Here is a 25,944-nt window from a genome sequence, read left to right on the forward strand (position 1 = left end):
CAGCCCAACATTTCTATAATTCTATAGAAATTGTAAATCTGAGTGTTAGTATCCCAAACAAAGTTTGTATTTTTAAAAATGTTGGGTTTTTCCTACTATGTATCTTTTGACTTGTGTGTGTAAATGGAGGTGTTTTGGTATGCAAAAGATGAGTGCAGGCTTTTGTGGATGCACTAATTTCCCCTGAGACAATTTAAAAGACATAACTTCCTCACTGAAAAGATGTGTTGCGAAGAATGATTCTGTTCCTAATTCTAGAACAGCCAGCATCACACACAACAGTTCATTCCTCTGATCAAGGGAGGGAGAACTGTAAGAATCATTACTGTATGTGCAAAGTGGGTGATCTGACCTGAACACAGCTGTTCAGGCACCTAATTTACTATTTGCAAGTGCAATTTGATTTACATATGAAACCACTGCAATTGTGCAGGTAAATATGTACATTTTTGTTCATGTTTTTTTTGGGATCTTGTTTGAAAATTCTTTCCATAAGTTCATACCTGGGACCATCATTAAAGTGGTAACTTTGCTCATCATTTATTTTCACATTAAGAGAAATGAAATACATTGGGCCAGATTCACTGAAACCATCAGCACATTTTGATGATGCAAAGCAGCTGTCAGCTTGGTTTAACTATCTGTTTTTTATTATACAGCTGTTTTGCATCACCAGAGCAATGCAAAGAACTAACAAACCTGGTCCTTTACCTTCAGGAGCCTATTAACATCTATACTTACACATTTATTGTTGATTTTTATTTATATTTTATTGACAAAAGTGTGCCAATTAGTAAGGGCAGGTATTCGAAACAAACAATGAATGTATTTACCTTCAATATCCTGATAACTTGAAAGATGTTTCAATACTGCAAGGGAACAAAAGGAAAGAGACACTGTACTGATGCAGAATTCAAATGGTGTTGGTCGTTGTTCTTATAATTTAAAAGCCAGTGTGCTGGGATTTACCTTCAGCGTTCAGGTTAAACTCAGCAGTCACCTTTCCATAAACATTCTTCAAGCAGCAATAATACAATCCCTGGTCTTTTATGCTAGTTTGAACTATTGCCAAAGACACTGGCGAATCATCCCCTGCACTGGAATAGAAGTTATTAACATTTGCAGTTTAGTATTTTAAAACATTTTTTCTAACCAACTTACTCAGGACCACCCAATTTTTTGGACTAAATGATGCTGAAAAGAGCGTGATTCAAAAGGGATGTGAATAGATTTGATGTTTTTTCAAACCCCACTTGGAAGCATTCAGCCTGTTTTGTATTGCCCAGTAGATTTTTTTTCATCATATCCTGAGAGAAAATAATACTTTTACCAAACCTACATAGAATCTGATTATATTACAATATTAGAAACTCTTATGAGTTTTTAATATTCATATTGATTTCACAGGTAAACTTGCTACGACAGGCAGGGCACGTGTATTGGGGAACATGACACTAGAAGTCATAAGATGGAATGTTTTTTGTAGTCTCTTAACATAGCATGTAAAGTATATTTTCCTGTAGACTAAGAGACAAATACTGTTGATTGGATATTCAGAGCAGCTCTGCATGGAAATAGAGTGCGTCCTTCCAAAGAAACATGTCTAGGTATTGGATATTGGTATGGACCACTTTTTGACATGAATGAAAGCAAAGGTGTTGTGCTTGCTAACATCAGGGCTGAATTTGACTGTGTGCGTGAGACTAAGGCTGGTGTATCGGCACCTTATATTTTATCTTTGAGCCTATGCTCAACTTTAAGCATGTGCTTAAGGCCAGCCCTGCTCAGCCATGCATGTAAGCACCCATTAACTTGACTTCAATCAGGGTTAAGAATGTGTGTAAGTGCTGAATTGGGGCCCTAGATCAATAATAATCTTTAGTTTCCTCTTCCCAACCTGAATAAACAATATGGATTCTCCATCTCTTTTCCATGGGTCCCCCAGATCTTTTTCCTTTTCCCTAGTCGCCTCTCATCTCTCTTCCTTTCCCTGGGATCCTTACCTTTTTCTTTCTCCTGATTTCTCCACCTCTCTTTATTTGCCCACCTAACCCCTCCCACTTCTTTTCCTCTGCTCTTTTCTAGGGTAGGAAATGTGTTTTCTGGCTATCTGACCTTGTGCAGCTCATGCTTTAGCAATAAACCCCTGGATTGTTGCCTGCACTGCAACTACTCTGTATCCACGCACCCCTTCCTGGTAAAATGGAGCACCCTAGCTAGCCACCTGCAGCATCCAGTCTATACTTAAAGCTGCTCTTGTTTAGGACTAGTAATAAGTTGTCCAGCTGTTTTCTCCTTTCCCTCTTCATTCATATTATATATTTGCCACTCCGCAGCATCATTTGGAGCAGCTAAGAATGGCACATCTGATGTGATCTGGTGAGTGTTGGGATCTGCTCAGTTACTCTACTAGTACATGCACTCAGCTATGCTAACCCCCATTTTTATGCCACTCTTGGATCACTGTTGCTTAGTGCTGTAATGCTATTTAGGGAAGGGCTGCTTTCCAAGAACTGTGACGTTCAAGATGGCAAAACCCACAGGCTCAAATAGCTATCTCTTAACCTTTATTATTTACTATTTATATTACAGTAGTGCCCAGAGACGCCCTATCAGCATCGGGGCCCCATTGTATTGGGTGTTATATCAGTGTACGGTCTATGACAGGCTGTCAACTGAAAAGCATACTGTCTATATGGCGACAAGACTAGGGGTACAAGGTCTAGGTTTATTTGGTCCTGCCTCATTGCGGGGGGCTGGGCTAGGTGATCTCTCAAGGTCTTTTGTAGTCCTACATTTCTGTGATTTTATGCATACATCTACACTGCAATTAAAAAAACCCAGTGGCACCAAGTCTCAGAGGCTGGGTCAGTTGACTCGTGCGCGTGGGGCTTGGGCTGCGGGGCTATCCAATTTTAGCTGGAGCCTGGGCCCTGAGACCTGGTGAGTGTCTACACTGCAATTTTATAGCTCCACAGCCAGTGCCATGCAAGCTCCATGTCCTGGGATAGCTGCAGCCGTACTGCGGGTCTTTTACTGCAGTGTAAATGTACCCCACAGACTGGAGGAGTGGATTGAAAGGGCACAATGAAAGGGCTGAAGAGACGGGAAGAGGGAGTAAAAATTCCAAAAGTGCCCATGTGACTTAGGCGCCGAAGTTCCGTTTTCAAAACTCACGTTAGTACTAGGGAGCCCTAAGTATCACTGAAAGTCTTTGGGGACTAAGGTCCATATTTGTAAAGGTATTTAGGTGCCTACATGTGCTTAGTGGGATTTTCAAAAGAGGCTAGGTGCCTAACTCTCCTGAATAGATAAAACTTTCATTTTCCACTTTTCTCGGTGCACTGCTGCCCAGTCACCCTGATATAATTTAATTGGCTGGGTTAAGGAGTAAGATAATTTTCGCTCATACCCAACCCTTGTCAGTTTAAAGGGCCATTTAAAACAGAACTTAAAGTTCAAAGGATGTGACCTCTCCTGTTCCTCGAAGAAGCTGCTTTTATTAAGCCTTAGAGATTCATATCTCCCAGTTTCTCATATCTTAGCCAGGCTTGTTTATATCTTTCGGCCCAGCTGCTGGAATTTCACCTTAGCATGATCTTGTTCAGTAGTTCACAGTCTGATGGGAAGAGATATGAAACAGCTAAAGCAAGCAGACAGGAACTACCTTGAAGGAGGGAAACAATGTCTGATATTATTAATACACTCTGCAAACTCTGACTACTTTGTTTTAGTCAGTTTGTTTTATTGTCCCAGTCATTGCACTACAGTGCTCTCACCAAGAGTTTATCATTAGACCCTTTAATTTTTTCCCACAAAAGATAATCTCAAAATATTTTGGGAAGTGCCAGTTAGGATCCCTCCTTACCTTCGATTCACTCGAGCTAGTAACTTTGAATCTTTAATCCAGGTAACGATGGAGTCTTCATGAATTTCCCCGAACTGACAGCATAATTTAATATTTCCAGAACAATCAGGGAACAGCTCAGCATGGATTTTCTTCAGTAACTTGGGGGCTTGAAATGAAATATCCACAGTTAAGAATCAGAAAATACTACTACTACTTTGCCATTTTAAAGGGACCTCAAAATGTCAGCTACATAAATTTAAATGGGTAAAAGACTGTAAAATATTTAGGAATAAATATGAAGGCAAATTACCCTCCAATGTGGAATAAAATAATAAAAGACTTGGAGGAATGGAACAAATATGAAATTTCTTGGCTAGGTAGGGTAGCCTTGGTAAAGATGAATGTCCTCCCAAGGTTATTATTTTTGTTTCAATGCATCCCTGTTGGTATCTCTGAAATGACATTAAAAACGTGTCAGGATGCACTATTAATATTCATATGGAAACAAATAGTAAAGGGTGAGTTCTAACGTTCTGTATAAGCCTACAAAGAGGCATGGACTAGCTTTCCCTAATTTGGCTTATTATTATGCATCACAATAAGAAATGTGATCCGTTGGGTTAATAATTGAACATGCAAACATTGGCTAAAATGAGAACAAGACTGGAGATATTTATAATGATTGGGTTAAAATGAAATGTAGGTCACCAAAAATAAAATATCACTCATTCATCCAGACTACCTTAGTGGCTTTGGACATATTTTCTAAATTTCTACTGCCAAGGCCCTCCCCTTAGCTATTTTCATTAATGATGAGGAAAATATCCCTAGGAAATATCAAAGTGACTTTTCGTTGTTGGTAAGAGCTGTGATTACTCAATTCAGGCAGCTGTTCTTGGGTCCTGATTTGAAATCATACCAAGAGAGATGTAATAATGTAAATAATATAAAGATCCCGTATTTTCAACATTGAAAAGTCAAAGATTTTGCTGTGAAATCTGGATATTAGGTGGCCCTATTTAGGCCTTTAATCACATTTGAGGAGTTGACGCAGGAGCAAGCAGGAACAAAAGATTTAATTTCTAAAATACACACAATTTTGACTGAAAAGGACATTGATAAGAAAACACCCCGGTTGAAAACATGGGAGATGGATTTGGACAAAGAAATTGTTCTGGATGAGTTTGTCTCTATGTGGGAAAGGGTATATACATCTACAATTTGTGTGGCCCCTAAAGAATTATTTTTATAAATTATTGTCTAGATAACATTTGACTCCAGTTAAGTAAGTTCCATCATACTTTTGCTACTAGGGAGGTACTTTGTTGGCAGGCTTTGTTGTGCACATGTGGTGGTTGTGTCCAGGAATTAGATGGTTTGGGGAGGAAATTATTAAAGAGATTCCTCTTATGACAAAATGTCAGCTTCTAAGAGATCCCCTGACCTGCTTACTTAATATATTTTAAACAGAAGGACAAATTAGTTTCTTTTTTATTGTTAGCAGCTAGACTTTTTATTGTACATTATTGGAAATGCATAATCCCTCTTGTGGAATTGTGGTATAGTAAAATATGCAATGGAAAAGCTTTCCCATCAAGTATGTACACTAGAGAAATGCCAACAAGAGGATAGGTATTTAGAAATTTGGTCACTCTTTCTAGCATACTCAGAAGGAGGGTTCCCCAGCCAGCAAGCCGGAATCTTTAGCCAGGTTCTCTGAATATTGTCCTGATCCTGAATAAGTTATAAGTAATGTACAATGTAGTATGTTAAAATTTTATTGTAACTTTGCCTTAATACATTTTTTTAAGTCGTAATGTAAACATAGCATGGTCTTATTCAATACACTTTCTCCCTGATTAAAGGGCCAGTCAGTTAAACTATAATAAAGCTGCACAGGTATCACTGAGGTGTAATAATGTGAACATAATGTGGTTACCCAAGTAGCACTGATTTTGCCTAAACTCCTTTATCACCTAGGGTGACCAGATAGAAAATGTGAAAAATCGGGATGGGGTGGGGGTGAGGTAATAGGCGCCTCTATAAGAAAAAGCCCCGAGTATCAGGACTGTCCCTATAAAATCGGGACATCTGGTCACCCTAGTTAGTGAGCAGAATCCTTATTGCTATTGATGATGTGAGAGAGGGAATATAGCAGATTGACTCTCAGATTCCAAGTGGAGTTTGCTGCTGTTTAAAAACAAAAACAACCAAGCTCACCAAACAAAGCCCCCATCTTTTTACTCATAAGTTGAGGGCATTTGAACTGGAAATGACTGAGAAACAATAAACATGAAATCTCACATTTTTAGAGTTGTGTTTCAAAGTAGAATTGGACTCTAAAGCCCTGATTCAGTTAGTTACTTAAGTATGTGCTTAACTTTAAGCAAGTGAGTAGCTCTATTGAAGTCAATTATCAAGATTTAAGTGTCTAGTGATAATGGGACCCTCAGCTATTGGGTTTTTAACTGGAAATGCCTTAAAGAGGTGTGATTTTCAGAAAATGCTGAGCAATCAACTTCTGAAAATCAGGCCCCTCTATGGTGCTTCAAGTTGGGTGTTCAAAACTGAGACATCTCAAATCATTAGCCATTTAAATCTTAGACAATGAGACTACTCACAAGCTTAAAGTTAGGCACATGCTTGAAGTATCTTACTGAAGCATGCATAAAGTCATGCAAGAAGTGTGTGTGAGAGCTAGAGCTAGAACTCCCAACCTTAACCACAGGTCATTCCTCTGTGGACTGAAAAGAAGAGAATATAACATAGAGAATTTTTTCACTTCAAGGTCCCAGAATCAAAGGCAAGGTTTTCATCTCAAGGCCAAAAGACCAAAAACATCAAGATGCTTGATCACGGCCTTGGATAGACCAAGAGACTACTACACTTGACCAGAGCTCGGAGAGCCGGGAAGTACTACACCAGAACGGATTCACCCTGTCATCAATACTATACTAAATGTTGATATGTTAGTTGCATGCAGTAACCATAGATTACAAATACACAGTTTAAATCAAAGTGGATCAGATACAGGTGTATAAAACTTGCCCAGTCTGCTGTATGCCTGGACATTTGCAGAACAATCTTTGAATGATATTTCCTTTAAATATTATTCTGAAATATACAGAACCTAAACAGATGTTTTTAGTATCTACATTCTACATGGCCTACATTATTTGAGGATTGGACACATTCTTCCCTCTTTCTTAATGCACTCGGTCCTCTTGTAACTTCTGGTTTGTCTACATTGTCAATTACAGACACTGACAGGACTGCAACTATACAACAGACCTCCCTGCATAAAGTTCCTAACCAGAACTAGTCATTTATTGTGCCTGCTAAACACATCTCCCTTAATCCCCTTTTAAGGTCATTGCTAGCACAAAAATTGTCATGCAAAGAAGACATCTTTTCTCTCACCTATAAACACAGGAATGCATTCAATTAAACAAGTGATTGGTGAAAGCAGAGATCCAGCTCTACTGCTACATCACTGCAGCTGTGCCACTGTAGCACTGCTGTGTAGCTGTTGCCTATATCAACCGAAGAGGTTTTTCCATCAATGCAAGTAATCCACCTCTCCGAGAGGCAGTAGCTAGGTTGACAGAAGAATTCCTCCATCAAACTAGCTGCATCTACAGTGAGGGGTAGGTCAACCTAGCTACGTTGCACAGGCACATCCCTGAGTGATGTAGCCAGAGCCGGATTAACCTTTTGTGGGCCTGGCGCCCTTGGGGGCAATGGAGCATGGTGCGGGGGGTCAGTCCCTGGAGTGAGCGGCTGGCCAGGGGCATGGCATGGCAGGGGCAGCCCTGCTCCGCCCAGCCCAGTGCGAAGGCACTATTTACAAACTGGTAGTTGCCAGATGCACAGTGGCCTGCCCAGCCCTGTGCTGCCAGCATGCCCCTTCCCCCTCGGGGGTGGGCCCATGCCATGCCACAGAGTCCCTCCACTCAGTACTGGAACAGCCCTCCGTTTCCCTGTGGCCAGAGCCCCCCTGGACCCACTATGCCCAGCACCCCCCAGACCCTGCCACAAATGCACAGCGCTTCTGCCCAGCACTCCCATTCCCTACTGCCCCAGCACATACAGATCTTCCCCACCTCCTCACAGCCCAGCACCCCGCCCCTGGCCCTCCAGACACTCCTCCCCCTCCCCCATGCCCTGCCTCCTGGCCGCACTCAGCGGCCCTGCTGGGAAGCGACTGTCTGCTGGGCTGAACCGCCAGCGCAGGTCCCGGGCAGGGGAGGGGGGGGGAATCGCTCTGGCCCCTCGGGAGTGGTGTGATCAGCCAGGCCAGGGCCTGCCCCAGCCAGCCTCCCTCAGGATCCACTTGCCTGGAGGGGCCAGCCAAGCCCCCGACACTGTCCCCCCATAACTGGCTGAGACTGGCCAGGCTTCTGCACCAGTCCCAGGTGGCTCAGATCCTGGAAACAGGCGGGGCCCCACAGGTGCTGGGAAGCAGAGATTGCCCAGAGCTGGAGGTGCACTGGGGTCTCTCCAGGGTCAGAAAGAAGCCGGCGGGTCGGGCCAAGGGATGAAGAGGAGCCCTCGGCAGGCAGGCTGAGAGGAGCAAGTGGTGGGTGGGGTGGGGGGAGCCGGTGAGCTGGTGGGGTCTCAGGGCACAGTACAAGCAAAGCAGGCTGCGGCCCCTTCGGAGCATGGGCATGGCGCCACTGGTGCCATTGTAAACCTGGCACTGGATGGAGCTAGGTCGACCTATGTCTTAGTTGTAGAGCCTTCAAACAGATTACTAGCTTGCTTAGAGAAAAGAACAGGCGTACTTGTGGCACCTTAGAGACTAACAAATTTATTTGAGCATATTGCTTAGAGTCTTTGAACAGCTTGTTAGCCTCCTTCCAGTCACTCTCCACCCCTGCTCTCATGCCTCACCTCTTCATGATTTAAACGTAGTTTGTGTTACAACATGAATGTGAAATGTAATTTTAAAAAAATGAAAAGAAAAGCTCGGACCCAGCAAAATCTTATATAAACCATAAATGCTTAATTGTGTTACTTTTACACTACTGCCATTTTGTGTTTTGTCCTTCCAAATTGTAAGTTCTTTGGGACAGAAACTGTGGGCCTGGTTCTCATTTTATTTACGCTGGTTTAATGCCAGTTTAACTTCATTGACTCAGCAGAGTCACTCAGGATTTATACCGGTGTAAGCAAGCACAGAACTGGGCCTTTTGTCATCTTACATTTCTCCAAAGTGTTATGCATATCCAGAGCATTATATAAATAATAGGAATAGTTACCAGCAGTACAAACACTTTAGATCCCCAACACAGTGTAATTATACTGGGGAGCCTCAAGGCAGTGGCATAATTGTGAAACCAACCCATTTCAGAACATGACACTAATGTGTTTGCTATTGTATTGCATGGCTTCTGTTGGAATAATCATAGAATCATAGAATATCAGGGTTGGAAGGGACCTCAAGAGGTCATCTAGTCCAACCCCCTGCTCAAAGCAGGACCAATTCCCAACTAAATCATCCCAGCCAGGGCTTTGTCAAGCCGGGCCTTAAAAACCTCCAAGGAAGGAGACTCCACCACCTCCCTAGGTAATGCAATCCAGTGCTTCACCACCCTCCTAGTGAAATAGTGTTTCCTAATATCCAACCTGGATCTCCCCCACTGCAACTTGAGACCATTGCTCCTTGTTCTGTCATCTGGCACCACTGAGAACAGCCAAGCTCCACCCTCTTTGGCACCCCCCTTCAGGTAGTTGAAGGCTTCTATCAAATCCCCCCTCATTCTTCTCTTCTGGAGACTAAACAATCCCAGTTCCCTCAGCCTCTCCTCATAAGTCATGTGCTCCAGACCCCTAATCATTTTTGTTGCCCTCCACTGGACTCTTTCCAATTTTTCCACATCCTTCTTGTAGTGTGGGGCCCAAAACTGGACATAGTATTCCAGATGAGGCCTCACCAATGTTGAATAGAGGGGAACAATCACGTTCCTCGATCTGCTGGCAATGCCCCTACTTATACAGCCCAAAATGCCATTAGCCTTCTTGGCAACAAGAGCACACTGTTGACTCATATCCAGCTTCTTGTCCGCTGTGACCCCTAGGTCCTTTTCTGCAGAACTGCTACCTAGCCATTCGGTCCCTAGTCTGTAGCAGTGCATGGGATTCTTCCGTCCTAAGTGCAGGACTCTGCACTTGTCCTTGTTGAACCTCATCAGTTTTTTTTTTGGCCCAATCCTTTAATTTGACTAGGTCCCTCTGTATCCGATCCCTACCCTCTAGTGTATCTACTACGCCCCCTAGTTTAGTGTCATCTGCAAACTTGCTGAGAGTGCAGTCCACACCATCTTCCAGATCATTAATAAAGATATTAAACAAAACCGGCCCCAAGACCGACCCTTGGGGCACTCCACTTGAAACCGGCTGCCAACTAGACATGGAGCCGTTGATCACTACCCGTTGAGCCCGACGATCTAGCCAGCTTTCTATCCACCTTACAGTCCATTCATCCAGCCCATACTTCTTTAACTTGGCGGCAAGAATACTGTGGGAGACCGTATCAAAAGCTTTGCTAAAGTCAAGGAATAACACATCCACTGCTTTCCCCTCATCCACAGAGCCAGTTATCTCATCATAGAAGGCAATTAGGTTAGTCAGGCACGACTTCCCCTTGGTGAATCCATGCTGACTGTTCCTGATCACTTTCCTCTCCTCTAAGTGTTTCATAATTGATTCCTTGAGGACCTGCTCCATGATTTTTCCAGGGACTGAGGTGAGGCTGACTGGCCTGTAGTTCCCCGGATCCTCCTCTTTCCCTTTTTTAAAGTTGGGCACTACATTAGCCTTTTTCCAGTCATCTGGGACCTCCCCCGATCGCCATGAGTTTTCAAAAATAATGGCTAATGGCTCTGCAATCTCATCCGCCAACTCCTTTAGCACCCTCGGATTCAAGGCTCAGGAATCATAACGTACTTTATGTTCCTGAGCCTTGACTCGAAACGGAGGAAACTACATTATAAAAGGCATAAAAATTAATAAAATATGATACATTTATCAACTAAGGGGAGCCAAGGACTGAACAGATTTGCAGCATGGTAGAGCAGTGGTTATTACTTCAGAGAATGGACATTTTCATACATTAATGCATGACATCTCTAGCTGATTTCGTTTAGCTGAAGGAGGCTTGTGGTGTGTTGGAAATTTCTTTGAAATTTATACTGTAGTCTGAGGGATGTGAAAGAAAAAAAAAATCAACAATAGACAGACAGCTCCCTCCTACCTTTGCTGGTTTTTTTAGCAGGTAGTTTTCTTTGCTCTTCCTTCTCTTTCCTCTGAATTATGCCTGCATTAGCTTTCAGGGCCTTTTTAAAGCAACTGGAGTTCTTGCTGAGATTTTCCTTTGCTTCTAGTCGGGGTTTCTTAGACAGCACCTTTGACAACATTTTCTTCTTACCCCCATCAGCCGAATGTCCACTGTTTGCTGTTTCTTGCTGACACTTAATGTCCTCAGGCCCAACAAGTAAGTGCTTGCAGGGTTTTGACCCCTCTTGAGTTTTTGTCTTCTCTTCTCTTAGTGTGACTGGATCAGCTGTGGTCAATGCTAAAGAGCATGGCTGAGATTTGCTCTGTGGCACCTCCTCCTGAAAACGACTGTACTCTGAGGCATATGTTGGGAGCCTAACTAAAACCCCTGTTACACAGTCTGATGAAATCATGTTTTGACTCCTGCCAGCCATGAATTGCCTGGTTTTATGATATTCAGTAGAGTTAGTTGTATTTCCACTCCTGTATGTATTACAGGGTGTTCCAATTTGCTGAACGGAAGGAGTCCGGGATGGATCGGACTGTCCAGTACAATAACTTGTAATATGTTCCTCTTCCTCTGGAGTAATCAAAGCACGCATATAAGGCTCTACTTCACCTTCACCTAGACTATATTCAGTGGCTTCTTGAATTTGTTCTGTTTTCTTTTCACACAAGATTGTTTCCTTGTTTTCTTCAGCTGTTTTATGGCATTGACACTGCAATAGTTCAGGTGTAGTTTCCAACTTGTTCAAATTTTCATTCCCCTTAAGTACTATTTGTGTGGATTCAGACTGCACTAGGCTTTCTACACTGGAGTATCCTTTTACCAGTGTGTTGACAGTGGAGCCTTCTGTTTGGCTCATAGGTTCTACAGAGACAGATAAAGTTTCTTGTAAGTTTGTATGTTGGGTGGAAAGGATGGAACTATCCACCTTGTCACCAACATCTTTACAGTCTTGACTTGCAGTACTATTATTTTCATTCCCAACATGTGTTATAGGCTGAAAGAAGCTAACTGGTGCCACCCGCCCAGAGTCATAAGTGGAATCTGTTGAAGAGTCCATTCTTAACTTTCTCCCAATCTTGCAACAATGGTCAAAGATAATTGCATTTCCTTCTGATGCTCCCTGCTGAGAATCTAAAGGCTGAATTTCTGAAATGCTGTCCAATCCTGGGAAACCTAAAGTTGCAATATTTTTTACCTCATCTATTCCAAGATCTCTCTTTTCTCTACCCATTTTGTTTTCTTCATCTTTTGGTTTTTCTAATAAAATTTCAGTTAAAAACTGCTCCTCAGACAATGCCTTGAAGACCACCTGCTGCACACCTATCTCTGTCTTACTGTTGTCTTGATCTGGATTTTTCAGTCTGTCCTGATACGTTACAGTTTCCGGACTTCTAATTAAGTTATGTAGCTGTATAATGTAACTACAGTCCTGTGAATCAGAAACACTTTGGAAATCTTCACTGTCATTATCTCTTGAAAGATGGTAAGTGCCACAGTTACTGTCATTTTGTGCATTCAGGTCTGATTCATTTCCTTTTTCCTGAAAATTCTCTTCAGAACTTTTATTCACTTCTTTAACAGAAGAGTTCTTTTCACCTGTAAATTGATTGATATTTTCACAGGAGGAATTACTGGATAAATCCTCTTTTTGTACAAGATCAGGGAGATAAACACAATCTTTTATTTCTGGGTAGCTCTGTATAACAGGAGAGTCTTTAGTAGATAGTTCATCTATACATTTAATTATCTGATCATTTGTTAAATGTATATTCTGATCTGTATAAGGTAATTGACCAATGTAACTATCTGGTATGTAAATTAGGTGTTCTTGGTCTTGTTCTAAATGACTACTTCGAGCCTTTATTAATCTGGGAGGAGATTCTGCATCATGAGATTGGAAAGAATTATTAGAGGCAAGCTTTCCTTCCTGGGCAGCAGTCATTCGAATAGATCCATTATCATCAGTTAATGCTTTGTTTGGCTTCTGCTCCAGCCACTCCTTGGCATTTAAGATATCATTTGTTAAAGCATGAGTGGCTGGTTCTTCTATTTTATTTCCAGTACTAGAACACAGGCCCATACCATCGGTTTCTGCAGTTTGTTTGAGAGAAGTGTTTCTTATGGATGTACTGCTACACCCTTCATATGTTTTTAGTAGGCTATCAGAATCACTGCAACCCTCCATTGCTGTTCTTAGTCCAGTTGCCAGTGCTGTGACAGGTTCATTATCTTCTGTTATATTTACTGCAACAGGAGGTTCAGTACTGGCCTTTCCGATAAAGTTCACTGCTGTGGCTTTGACAACTGCAGGACTGATTTCTAAGCTCTCAAGCTTCCTATTTTCACATCTGAGGTGACAGTCTGAATCTTCTTCATAAAGAGGTTTCAATAGCTTGTCATGTGCTGAAGATGAATCAGAATCTCTACACTGAGGTTCCACAGATCCCAGAATTGCACAGCAATTTGCTTTGGGCAGATATTCATTACATGGTTCATCATAGAAGGTATCTGTATCACTGTTCTCAAGAGCACCACATGTTTTTCCTCTGTCCCCTTGGCCATCACTTAGCTCTGTAGGAGTTAGAACAGCACATAAAAGGTCTTGCTTATTAGTAATAGTATCAGTAATCCTGTAGAAAACAAGCTAATACATCATAGAATCATAGAGTTTAAGACCAGACTAGACTAGATCATCTAGTCTGACCTTTGTTCTGTATATCACAGGCCACTACCACTTCCCAGCACCCACACACTAAATCCAACAACCAAAATAAGACCAAAGTATTACAGCCCACAGGAGATTAGACTTATGTGCCACAGGCAGAGAATAGGAAGGACTGAGGTGCACCAATGCTTGAGGCTCCCACAATGGCAGGAAAATGATTACATGTAGGGTGACCAGACAGCAAGTGTGAAAAATCAGGACAGAGGGTGGGGGGTAAAAGGAGCCTATATAAGAAAAAGCCCCAAATATCGGGACTGTCCTTATAAAATAGGGACATCTGGTCACCCTAATTACATGAAATATACCCAGATAATCCTGACAAGCACTCACACGCAGCAGAGAAAGGTGACCCCTCTTACTGCCAGTCTGACTTGGGGAAATATTCCTTCCTGACCCACATATGATGATCAGTTAGACCTTGAACATGTGAGCAAGAACCAGTCAGCCAAGCACCTGAGAGAGAAAGAGAGAGAGTGTGCTCGGTGCTACCCTGCCCTGCCTCTCCCTGTCCAAGGTCCCATCTCCAGCCGTGGCCATCCCTGATGCTTCAGAAGGAGATTAAAAAAATGTTGTTGTTACTTGTAATATTAACTCTTTGTTCCCCGCATGGTTGTTGCTGATCGCTATCTCTCTGATCATGGGGTACATCGTGAGGAATACAGCTTTGTAAAGTCACATATCCTGTTTGTAATCCATTTTCACTGCTGATCATATTCAACGCTGGAAGGCTGGTTGTTGCAATGTCCCTTACTGGAGAAGTCGTGAAAATGAAACTCTCGTCTATTTTAGGGTCCATACACTGTTTTTTATATCTTTGCATAAAGCTTTCTGTGTTTGTTTCTTGTTCCTGTACCTAGGAAAAACAGGGAAAAGAGAAATACAAATATTAAGATAACTGCTAGAGAGACCTGAACCAGAATCCTGGATCCAAATGCCCCTGATCTTTGGCGAAATTTTGATCAACATGTCAACTTCCTGACTTGTACCTTTTTCTATCCTGGGCAGAATAAAAACACTCCATCTAAACAATCCTGAATTCAGGTGAAGTTCAGATCAGATCCAAACTTTGTAGAATATCAGAATTGTGATACTGGATCAGATCAATGATCAATCTAGTCTTTCACCTTAAAAACAAACAAGCAAAGCCCAACGCCTTTACCTATCATACTAACAAACAAATCAATCACACACAATATAACTTTATCCCAAGCAGAGCTTTTATAGCCCCAAAAGGGGAAGAGCCAGATACTCCATGAAATCCACTAGTGTCTTCGTTGTTGCCAATCTACTTTACATTTAAAGTGTTCAGATACTATGGTGATATGTGGCAATATAAAACAGATACATGAATAGAATGCATATGCTTCAGAAGAAGGTACAAAAAACCCTGTAATAATTATGGAGTAACCTGTGGCTCTGACACATCTCAAGCAATTTCTAAACTTAACAAGTAGTAGAGTATCATTAGTATGTACACTAATAAATAATACAACATTTTCTCAAGCCCCCATCAAGCACTGAGCCAGTCTAAGCTGGCTTCTGTGGGGCCCTGCTTCTTTTTCTTGTCTATTGTGAGTCTTGCATCTTATTCTCATATAAATAACATGTTTCCTCAGCATTGACAAGTCAATCGTGAAATGTTTCAGAGGAAGAACTAACATCCCACATTAATGTCCCGCTGGGTGCACTTAGAACAACACTCCAAGCAGTAAATACACAAATCTGGCCCAATAGTCAGCCACCTTGGAAACTAGAGAGGATGTCCTGAGCTTTTAGTCCTTCTAGTCCAAGGCTGGGCACTGTGGAGGCAGCATGCTCAGCCTTGCAGGAGAGGGAGTGTCTTCTGTCACTCACAAGCTCACTTCCTATTCTTTAAAGTGGCACTGAATAGCTCTGTAGAGTCGGGCAGGTCCAGCCCTTTGCCAAATGAGGTCATTGAAACCTTGAGGACGTCATTGGTGGACGTACAGGCAGAAAATCACATTCCTCCCACCCAACCAAAATATCCCAAATCATTTCCTTCTATATACCTAAGAATAAAAAAATAAATATGACTTTGAATTAAACTAAGCTAAATTCAGTTTAATGTACGCAGTAGGCACAGACCTGATTAAGAAGTCAGACAATGTTTTGGCCCACAGGGAACTTACAAAATTACAGACATCTGTCCTGAAATTAGAATTAAACTAGTGAGCCGTCCCTCTCAGAACTAGATTTTCACTCCTAAATCATTGTTTAAGAGGCCCTGCCATGCAATTGTTCACTAGTATTTTTCCTGATTCTATTCATCATTAAATCAGTTCCACACAGACTGTGAGCATGTCTGTCTCATAGTACATGGAGAGCTATATAATTTTTCACCAGATGGAAATAAATTGGTTTTTTTAATGATTTTTGTTTTAAGGTTTGATTTGCCAGAACAATACTGTATATCCTAATTTGAAGAAATTGGAAAAAACTGCAATTTAGAGTTTCCTTTTGAAAAATATTTACTTTCAAATAGTTTATGAGCAGGATCCATGTCTCCCTCTAGTGGCAGGCCTCAACAATTACCATTACGCCTAGCTATGTGTTATTCGTCTATTATTATGGTTGTTGTTGTTAATTAGCTCAAGTGGAAGGATGATGTGGTTTTGAGGGTGATGATCACACGTTTGATCCTGCTAGTGACTACTGTGTGTGTGTTTGTCTGCACTCATGGTTTGTTACACTAGCTAGCTGTTTTTAAACCATAAATTAGCAATCATGTTTTTCCTGTGCCAAAGTAGACTATAATCTCGTTAAAATTAAGGAACCTTTTTGAAGTTTGTAAACTAGAGCCAACCTGACTATTCTGTTCCTCTGTTTAAGTAGTGCAAATTACCTGGCATGTTATCGCTTACTAGATTTCCCAGGAACATGAGCAATGGTTTATACTCGTCCATCCCTAGTACTGCCTTAAACAAGAGTGAGAACATCATTCTCTTTATCCCGCCATGCTCCTGCAAACCTCTGCCCCCTTGAGATTTTATTGATTTGAGGTATTTTTCTGGTTATCATAGTAGATGGGCTAGAGGTGCAACATGCAGACATTAAATTCACCCAAGCTTCTGAGGGTTTGAATCTCAGATTTTCAACTTTTCTCGACCCATGAACTCAAAATAAGCCACTGTTTCCTCTCATGAGCTTAGTCCATCCGATAGTTCTTTGCAACAGGTTATTGCTAAATTTGTAATGCGTGTGCAGGTGCTGGGTGGATAGACCTGGGAGCTGTGGAACCATAGTGTGTTGGGGTCTCTGGGTTAGGGCTGATAAGAGAGTGGGTGCTGATAAGTAAGTGGGTGGTGCAGGGTAAGGCTTTCTGAAAGTAGATGAGTGTTGTGTCTGTTTAGCGGGGAACAGGTAGGTCGGTCCAGACTGGTCCTGGATGAGTTGCTGGGTGTTCTGGCAGAGGTGGGGCTGCTGGGACATCGGGCTAGGAGTTTCTGGGTGTTGGAGATCGGGGGATAAGGGAGAAAGATGTGCTCCCTTCTTCTCTTACCATGCTGCTGCCACTGCAGCAGCTTCTTCCCTCCCATTTCTCCACTCAGCTTCAGAGAAGCTCTGCTTAAGTAGAATGGGGAGCTGACTGGGTGCTGTGAGAAGTAGGGGAGGGAAGGATTTTCTCCTTCACCTAATTCCCAGAAGTCTGAATAATTTTAATGAGGGAGGGAGAAAAAGGAGGAAGGGAAGGTTTTTGTCCAAGACTTCATGGCCTTGACCCTCATCCCCCTCCAGCAGCACCCAGCAAAATTCAAACATCTCATCTTCAAAGCTCCTCGCCCAGTGACCCTGCACTCTACAGAGCCTGGAACCCTCAGCATGACCAGCCACAGCTCCCACATCCATAGCCAGCACTGCTCACTCTCTCTTTTGGTAGTCTCTTATGCCCTCTACAGAGAGCGGTGCCAGTCTCACACTTTGTCTCTGGGTTCAGATTCCAAACTTTCCCAACCATTCAGGAGATTTTAATCTAGAGTTTGGGCGTTGGCCCACCTCTTAGTATGAGTTTCATTTTCCAACACCCTATTAATTCTCAGCCAGTCCTGAGCACTCTGTCCATCTAGAGTTTTATCTCTACCACCTCCATTTTTCTCATCGCCTCCTGCAAGCTTAAAGTTTGCTCAATTTCCCATCGCTTACAGACACTGCAGCCTAAGTCAGCTAACCTTTCACCAATATCAGCTGAATTCTTGCTAAGTAAGTCTGACATCATATGATCAGTCAGTCCATACCACCTACACATGTGAAACTGAAAATAGACAGCTGTTTCTTGGCCACTAGAAGCTATAAGCAAACTACAGGTTATTTAGAGAACCCTCCTTTCTGCCTATCTAGTCCATGTGTTTGTGTAGGTGTCTGTCGGTCTTGAGCATTTATAGGTGTCCATCGTTATAGTGTCTAGGCACCAAGACATCTCTTGATTGCCAGTAAGTAATGTAATAATAATAATAATAATAATAAAAAAGAGCTTGTAACTAAGGGCCTCAGGTAAAAGACCTGAAAGTGGAATATTGTTTTCAGTCTTGTGGTGGCCACATTGAGAATTTATTGATTGATTATGAATGTGATGGTCCCATGACTAAGAACCCTGTGTTTTTTATACTGTAGAGTACTTAAATCCAGGCCCTTGTAACAAATTTAGAGCACTTCAGTGTTGTCATTTTTCATATTTTCTATAACAAATCATTTCAGATAGCACAGTTCTGGAACTGTGAATCTTGATTTGATTTTTTTCCTCTTCTGGCAAGAGAAAATTTCTATGCTTTAGTGCCTTCAGTACATTTTAACAATTGCTTCAATTACTGCACTGTCTGCTTGAGTCTAGGAAGATGAAAAAAAGCACTAAAACCCTGCACAATGGTTAATTATACAAACTCTGCAGCACAAGTTATTTTAATTGGTGTGTGGTATGTCATACTGCCTGTTATGAGATGGTAGATAGAAGGTAAAAGACAATTCTATGTTCTGACTCCCATTGGAAATACGGTCCTTGTGGTCAGGGCCGGCTCCAGGCACCAGCCCAGCAAGCAGGTGCTTGGGGCGGCCAAGGGGAAGGGGTGGCACGTCGGGCTCTTTGGCGGTAATTTGGCAGCGGGTCCCTCAGTCCCTCTCGGAGGGAAAGACCTGCCGCCGAATTGCTGCCGAAGAAGAATACTGTGTGGTGGAGCTGCTGCCGATCGCGAACACGGCTTCTTTTTTTTTTTTCCCGACGCTTGGAGCGGCAAAAACCCTGGAGCTGGCCCTGCTTGTGGTTTAATTATAAAAGCATGGTTATTGACAGCAAAGAAGTGATAAAAATCCTGGCAAATAGGCAAGTCAATGAGATCATAATTACACAAAGGGAGATGGATTCAACCACTCACAAAGCAGCCTAGGTGTCTCCCCTAGACCTAGCTCAGATTAAGTAATTTCAAGATCAGAGGCATGTAAACAGGCATCTAGCTTTGCCATAATATTGACAAAACCCTATCTGGACCAAAGACCAGACAGAAACAGTTACACTTAAATGAAAGTAAAAGAAAGTGTGTACATGTTCTGTCTGTTCTGCTTACTTTTAAATTAGAGAAGGTAGGGGCAGGGCTGGTTGTCGGCGTGGGTTAGCAGAGTAGTTATTTGCAGGGGGTGCTGTCTGCTGGTTGTTGTTTGTTTTTCTCTGTTGTGATTGGCCAGCCATTTTTGCTCTGCTGCGATTGGCTAGCTGCAAGTTTTTTTTCTTGCTGGGCCATTGGTGGGGGCATGGAAAACATTTTCTGCCTTGACCAGCAAAATGGCTAGGGCTGCTCCTGGAGAGAGGAGTAAGATGAAGAGAAACAAAGGCTAGGTCTACACTACCCGCCTGAATCGGCGGGTAGAAATCGAACTCTCGGGGATCGAATTATCGCGTCTCGTCGGGACGCGACAATCGATCCCCGAATCGACGCTCTTACTCCACCAGCGGAGGTGGGAGTAAGCGCCGTTGACGGGGAGCCGCAGAGGTCGATTTTGCCGCCGTCCTCACAGCGGGGTAAGTCGGCTCCGATAGGTCGAATTCAGCTATGCTATTCATGTAGCTGAATTTGCGTATCTTAAATCGACCCCCCCCCCCCTGTAGTGAAGACCTGCCCATAGAAAAGAATCCTCTATTCCTTGAGGGCTCCCTAAGACAAGGAGCATTTCAAGCTCGTCAGTTCCTGTGGGATTTAGAGAGCATGAAAGCTACCAAACCAACAGCCCTTCATGACATAAACAGCATGGGCAGATTTCCCCAGGCTGTCCTACCAATGTGTCTCAGCTGCAGGGGAGGCCCTAGATTGCCGCCAGCAACTTGCGCTCTAGGCGAACCATGCAATCGGCACCCCCAAACCCCGAGGGCAGATCTAGGCTGAGGTTTTTGGTAAACTGGGAAACATTTTGCCTCTTTTTTCCTTTTAATGTTTTTTAAGCATTTTTTCCCCCTTCAAACAGAGGCTTAATTATTTGGTTTGTCCATCAGTCCGTCTGTCCAACCAATGTTTCTGAGATCAGATAAAACAGAGACATGAAATTTTCAGAATAGATTTGTACATGATAGCTAGATGGTATTTCTGTCTGGATTTCAAATAAAAATGCATTAAAAATGTTAATTACAATTTTTATTATTACAAATCCAAAATCATCCATTATGCTATCCTGCTTTAACTGCCATTACCACCACATCCAATATAGAAAGAAATGAGAAAACTCTTCAATGAACTTTAACCTGTATTTACAAAACACTCCAAATAAAAACATAACTTTTCTTGCTTTAAGTTTTGAAAATTCAGTCACTAGTTCTTTTAGGTCCAGTTTTCCAGCTATTTCATGCTCTATTGACATTGTGGCAAGTCCAACAAGTCTCTCTTGCACCATTGTTGAATGCAGATATGTTTTTATCAATTTTAACTTGGAGAAGCTACATTCCCCACTAGCTACGGAAACTGGCAAAGATAAAAGAATGCATAGAGCTATATAAATGTTTGGAAAACTGTCTGAGTTTATTTTCACAAACAAGCTTCAGTACTTCTTCAGGAGTGGAATGTTTCTTATGTCTCTTGAAAAAGCCTGAAGCTCACCACACAAATCTGTAGCATCAATGTCTTTTGAATTTTCATGAGTCAATGCCGACTCCAGTTTTATACAAAATTCTCTTATCTGTTTTGCTGTTTTCTTTTGCAAACTGTGGATATCATATAGAAAGCCAAATACTGACTCTAGTGGTGCATCTGTTGAAATCTTTTGCCAACCAAGTGAATAGCAGTATCAAGGACTGGGAAGTAGAAATTCACTTTGAACCTTTGTTTTGGGTTCTGAATGGGTGTCTCGTCTTTCATACGAAAACTGCTGTTTCTTTTGCCGAATGCAAACTGTCTCTAGTTCAAATTCTGTCAGAAAGTCTATTTCTTCAACAAGCTCGAGAAAATCTACCAGGGTTCTTTCAAAACCTTCATCACTTCTGAATTCCTTCAGAATATTTTTAGTTTGCTGTAGTTTTTGAATAGCAGAATATATGTTCAAGTCTTTTCCTGAAGCTACTTACTAGTGAGGTTAATCTCAAAAAGGATATTATACCACAAAATGAGTGAAGTCACAAATTTGAACTTGGAAAGGCCATTTTCAAGAGCTTCTGCATCTGAACGTGCCGTATTGCCAGATGATCCAGTAAAGGTAGTATCATCAGAAATTTCAATTAGGGCATCATAAGTGTTTCCAAGTTCATAGCGAAGAGTCTTCAAAGCATCAATGCGACTCTCCCATCTTGTCTGACTAAGTTGTTTCACAGTTAGAGAATTCACATGATGAGTCAGAACGTGTTGAGCCTGAGAAAAACACACTTTGCACCAGGTCAAAGAAACTGCTTGCCTCCAAACAGCATCTAGCAGCATCATTGACAACCAAATTCAGAGAATGTGCGCTGCAAAGAACGAAAAATGCCCTAGGATTGATTTCCATCATTCTCCTTTGCACACCATTGTCTTTACCCTTCACATTACTCCTATTATCATAGCCTTGGCCATGTAAGTTTTCAACAGATAATGACATTGTTTCAAGCTCTTGAAGAATAGTTTCAGTCAAAAATGCTCCAGTTGTCTCCTTCAGTGCTATGAAACCCAGAAAATGTTCCTTTATGAGCACTTCAACATTATCTTCATCTGCAGACTTTTCCATATCCACAAAATGAATGATCATCGTCATTTGTTCAAGATGACTCGCATCTGGTATACAGTCCAGTATTATTGAAAAGTATTTTGCAGAATGGGCAGCTTCAACAATTTTGTTTTTAATGGCATTTGCTAGGATTTGAATCAGTTCATTCTGCATATTTTTCCTAAGTAATGAACCTGTGTTTCATGATCAGTTATTTTACATAGATGTGCCTTTATGACTGAATTGAGAGACTTCAAGAGAGAATTGAAGATATGTTTTTCCAGTCCTTCGAACCATTTTCAGTAAGTGATGTACCAATTGCCTGATTTCTAAACAACTTGCAGCAAAAGCAAAGTACAGAGTCCTTTGACACTGAATATTGTATCCAGTTTTGATGAATTTCTTCCTCATTAATGAGTTTCCTCTTGTAATGCTGAGCAGAGAATTTTCTTTTATTTCCATCTTTAGGGAAGGGAAATTCATTAACTTGTTCAGGTCCATATTCCATACTCAGCTCCTGAGGGTTTTCTTTTTCCTCTTTCTGCCATGGGGCATTTGAATATTGTTATGTACTGTGCTCCCGACTGCAAGCATTATGGGGTTAAGGATGGCTGACACACCCACCACATGGTTGGCGATTTAAACCACATTGCAGCCATCCCAACACATCTTTTCACTGCTTAAAGGTTCAGTGATTAGTAACATACACTCACTTACCTATTAAAATGGTTAGTTACAGCGTTTACAAGGAAACAAAATGACCTTTTTCGACGTTATAACCCGACACCGGTTGTTTGGAAAATAATCCCCTTCCTCACGGTTACCCGCTTGGAGGGTGACATCATCACTTTCATAGTCTATTAAGCGTTAATGCTGTTACTTTTCTTTTATGGGCCTTATTTATTACATGTGAACCAGTTATATCAAAGAAAAGTTCATAATTATACAGCCAGATGATAACGCTAAGTTTAATAACACTTAAAGATACTAATATTTTGGATTTATAATGCTGAAAAGACATTATTCTTTGTTCTTTGGCACCAAGAAACACAATTTTCCACAGTATTCGCTTGATTCTTAAACATCTACCTGCGACGTGTGTTAAAATGACCATTTGACATATATCAACTCGCGATATCTCCACTCTACATGAATTTCCGGCTATGCAACCTTAATGTATATTCGAGTTAGGTGTCACTAGCATTGCGGTTCTTGCCGCTGGCGTATGTGTTTAATTGTGGCTGAGTTATTGCTTATCAAAATTACGGAGTGGGTGATCTTGACCCTACATCGCAAATTGAAAAAAAAATTAACTGAAATATTAGGTTTCAGAGTAGCAGCCATGTTAGTCTGTATCCTCAAAAAGAACAGCAGCCCACGAAAGCTTATGCTCTAATAAATTTGTTAGTCTCTAAGGTGCCACAAGTACTCCTGTTCTTTTTACTGAAATATTATTCATTTTTGTAGTAAATAAAAGATTTGACATATTAATAAATTATCAGAAATGTAGAGAAATGAATTATAATTAATATTTCCTCTGTACGCGCACGGGAATTTAAATAATGACATCTTCGTTATTTTATTTGTATTTTTTTTCATCTTTTTAAATTTTTTTTTCATTTTATTTTTTTCCTCTAATTTGGCACCCCATTTAACTTGGCACCGTAGGTGACCGCCTAGTTCACCTATATGGATGGGCCGCCCCTGCTCAGCTGTGACATAAGGGCACCATTGCTAGCGATGAAGGGACAGGTCAATATCCATGTCCCATTAAATCCTTGGCTTGTTGGATGAACCTGCCAAACAGATGCCAATCAGTGTGAAGTGTGATGGTGATTATTTTTTAACCCTGTCTATATCTGTATTAATAACCTGTGGATGAGCATGGTATCTGAGCATCGGCCCACTGGGAACAGACCTGAGACCCTCACACTCATTTCATATAGGCCACCAAATGGCCAACAGATGGTAATAACATTCAGTCCCTACTAACCAGGGTTGGATGCTAACCTTAGTTCTAGAACTGAAAGGATAAATATGCCATTCCACAGGCATCCAGTTTTGCCCTAGTTCAAGCTTTAAAAAGTAGTATCTATTTGACGTTTGTATTGTTGAAGCAAAGCTCTGATAACTGGTTATTACCATGGCCTATGCAGCAGGATGGAATGGATCCTCTATTTCCACTTATCCATTATTGTCAAGGAGAAAGGTAGTGGAGGGAAGACTGCTTGTTTTATTTCCTGTTTCAATGTATATGCATGCTCAGTGGTGCCAGGAAGAGGTGCTGTTGTTTGTAGACACCAATTCCCTTCTCCACACACACATAAGCAGTAAGACTCAGATCATTATCTCCCATGAGGATAACCTGTGGAAGAGGCATGGTAGGTTTCCTCCACATTCTTCCATTGGTTGGAGTATTCTTCCCACAGGAGAAGCAGAGGGTGCTGTAGGTCTATGTTAAAACATTAGTTAATATTTATACACCTCTACCTCGATATAACGCTGTCCTTGGGAGCCAAAAAATCTTACCGCATTATAGGTGAAACTGCGTTATATTGAACTTGCTTTGATGCACCGGAGTGCACAGCCCCGCCTCCCTGGAGCACTGCTTTACCACGTTATATCCAAATTCGTGTTATATTGGGTCGCGTTATATCGAGGTAGCGGTGTATTTCACCTCTATATCCTAAATATATCTGATATCTTTTATCCTTGGCTACTGTGCTTCCCTTAGTCCCTACAGCAATTGAGCTAGAATATGATATGTTCAATACCATAGGGTAGGTAACTTATACCGGATGGAATTCTTATGCCATATTAATGATTTAAAGAATGTCTCAAAGAACACTGGCATCAGCACTAGTAGTGGGCAAAAGGTTTGGGGGGTTCAGTTGGAAAAATATCTTATAGGATGGGATGGATACTTATTCCAGATGGCGTCTGAACTTATGGGTGCTCCTGCATGTCATTTCTAAGGGGTGTCTCTCTTGAACCAGGAAGTCCATCCGTTCCCCAGTGACGTCCTCCGCTGATTGCACTCTCTGCCCTGTTGAACATTCAAACCTCCCATGCCATAATTTTGAAAGATCTGCTGCATGGTGGCATTGTTTCTCAACTACGCACACCCCTACCATGTCAATTCTCACATACTCTGGCTCTAGATACACCTCACCCTATGTTGCATCCCAGAACACTTGAGAACTGGCTACGGCAGGACTCAACAAAGGGTTTAAAGGAGGAATGGGACTTGTCTAAGGGTACTTCTCTGCCACCCTTCTAAACATGACAATGCTTCCCCATCTCATACAATATTCCTGTTTCCTTTGAGTTTTCCAAATACAGTAGAATCTCAGAATTACGAATGGAGGTTGTTCATAACTCTGAAATGTTCGTAACTCTGAACAAAACGGTGCTGCTGTTCTTTCAAAAGTTTACAATTAAACCTTGACTTAATACAGCTTTGAAGAAAGAAAAGCAGAAGAAAAATGCTGCTTTTAACCGTCTTAATATAAATGAAACATTCACAGAAATAGCTTCCTTACCTTGTCAAATCTTTTTTAAAAAAACCTTCCTTTTTTTTTTTTTAACAGTTTAGGTTTAACACAGTACTCTACTGTATTTGCTTTTGTTGTTGTTGTTGTCTCTGCTGCCTGATTGTGTACTTCCGGTTCTGAATGAGTAGGGTTACCATATTTTGTGCCTCCAAATGGAGGACACTCCCCGGGTCCCCGGCCCCGCCCCCAGCCCCGCCCACGCCCCCCACCCAACTCCGCCCCCTCCCAAAGTCTCCGCCCCCTCCCCTGCTTCCCGCGAACATTTAATTCGCGGGAAGCCTGAAGCAGGTAAGGGGGGGGGATTGGTGAGGGGAGGTCGGAGGTGCGACCCAGGCTGGAGCCGCCGGGGGGCCAGCCTGGGCCG

The 25,944-nt window shown here is 41.9% G+C and overlaps 1 protein-coding gene across 1 annotated transcript in view; it reads right to left on the bottom strand.

The window, feature by feature from the left end:
• ALPK2 (alpha kinase 2) overlaps positions 1–25,944 on the bottom strand; it is a 71,163-nt gene that overhangs the window by 26,536 nt on the left and 18,683 nt on the right. Inside the window, exons 2-6 of the mRNA XM_034774464.1 lie at positions 14,443–14,716; positions 11,106–13,709; positions 3,869–4,016; positions 970–1,097; positions 834–869 (exon numbers count right to left, since the gene is read on the bottom strand). Coding sequence (XP_034630355.1) covers positions 834–869; positions 970–1,097; positions 3,869–4,016; positions 11,106–13,709; positions 14,443–14,716 — 3,190 coding nt within the window. The remainder of the gene's footprint in view (positions 1–833; positions 870–969; positions 1,098–3,868; positions 4,017–11,105; positions 13,710–14,442; positions 14,717–25,944) is intronic.

This window comes from Trachemys scripta, chromosome 6 (assembly GCF_013100865.1).
Source record: "Trachemys scripta elegans isolate TJP31775 chromosome 6, CAS_Tse_1.0, whole genome shotgun sequence".
NCBI classification, from domain to species: Eukaryota; Metazoa; Chordata; order Testudines; family Emydidae; genus Trachemys; species Trachemys scripta.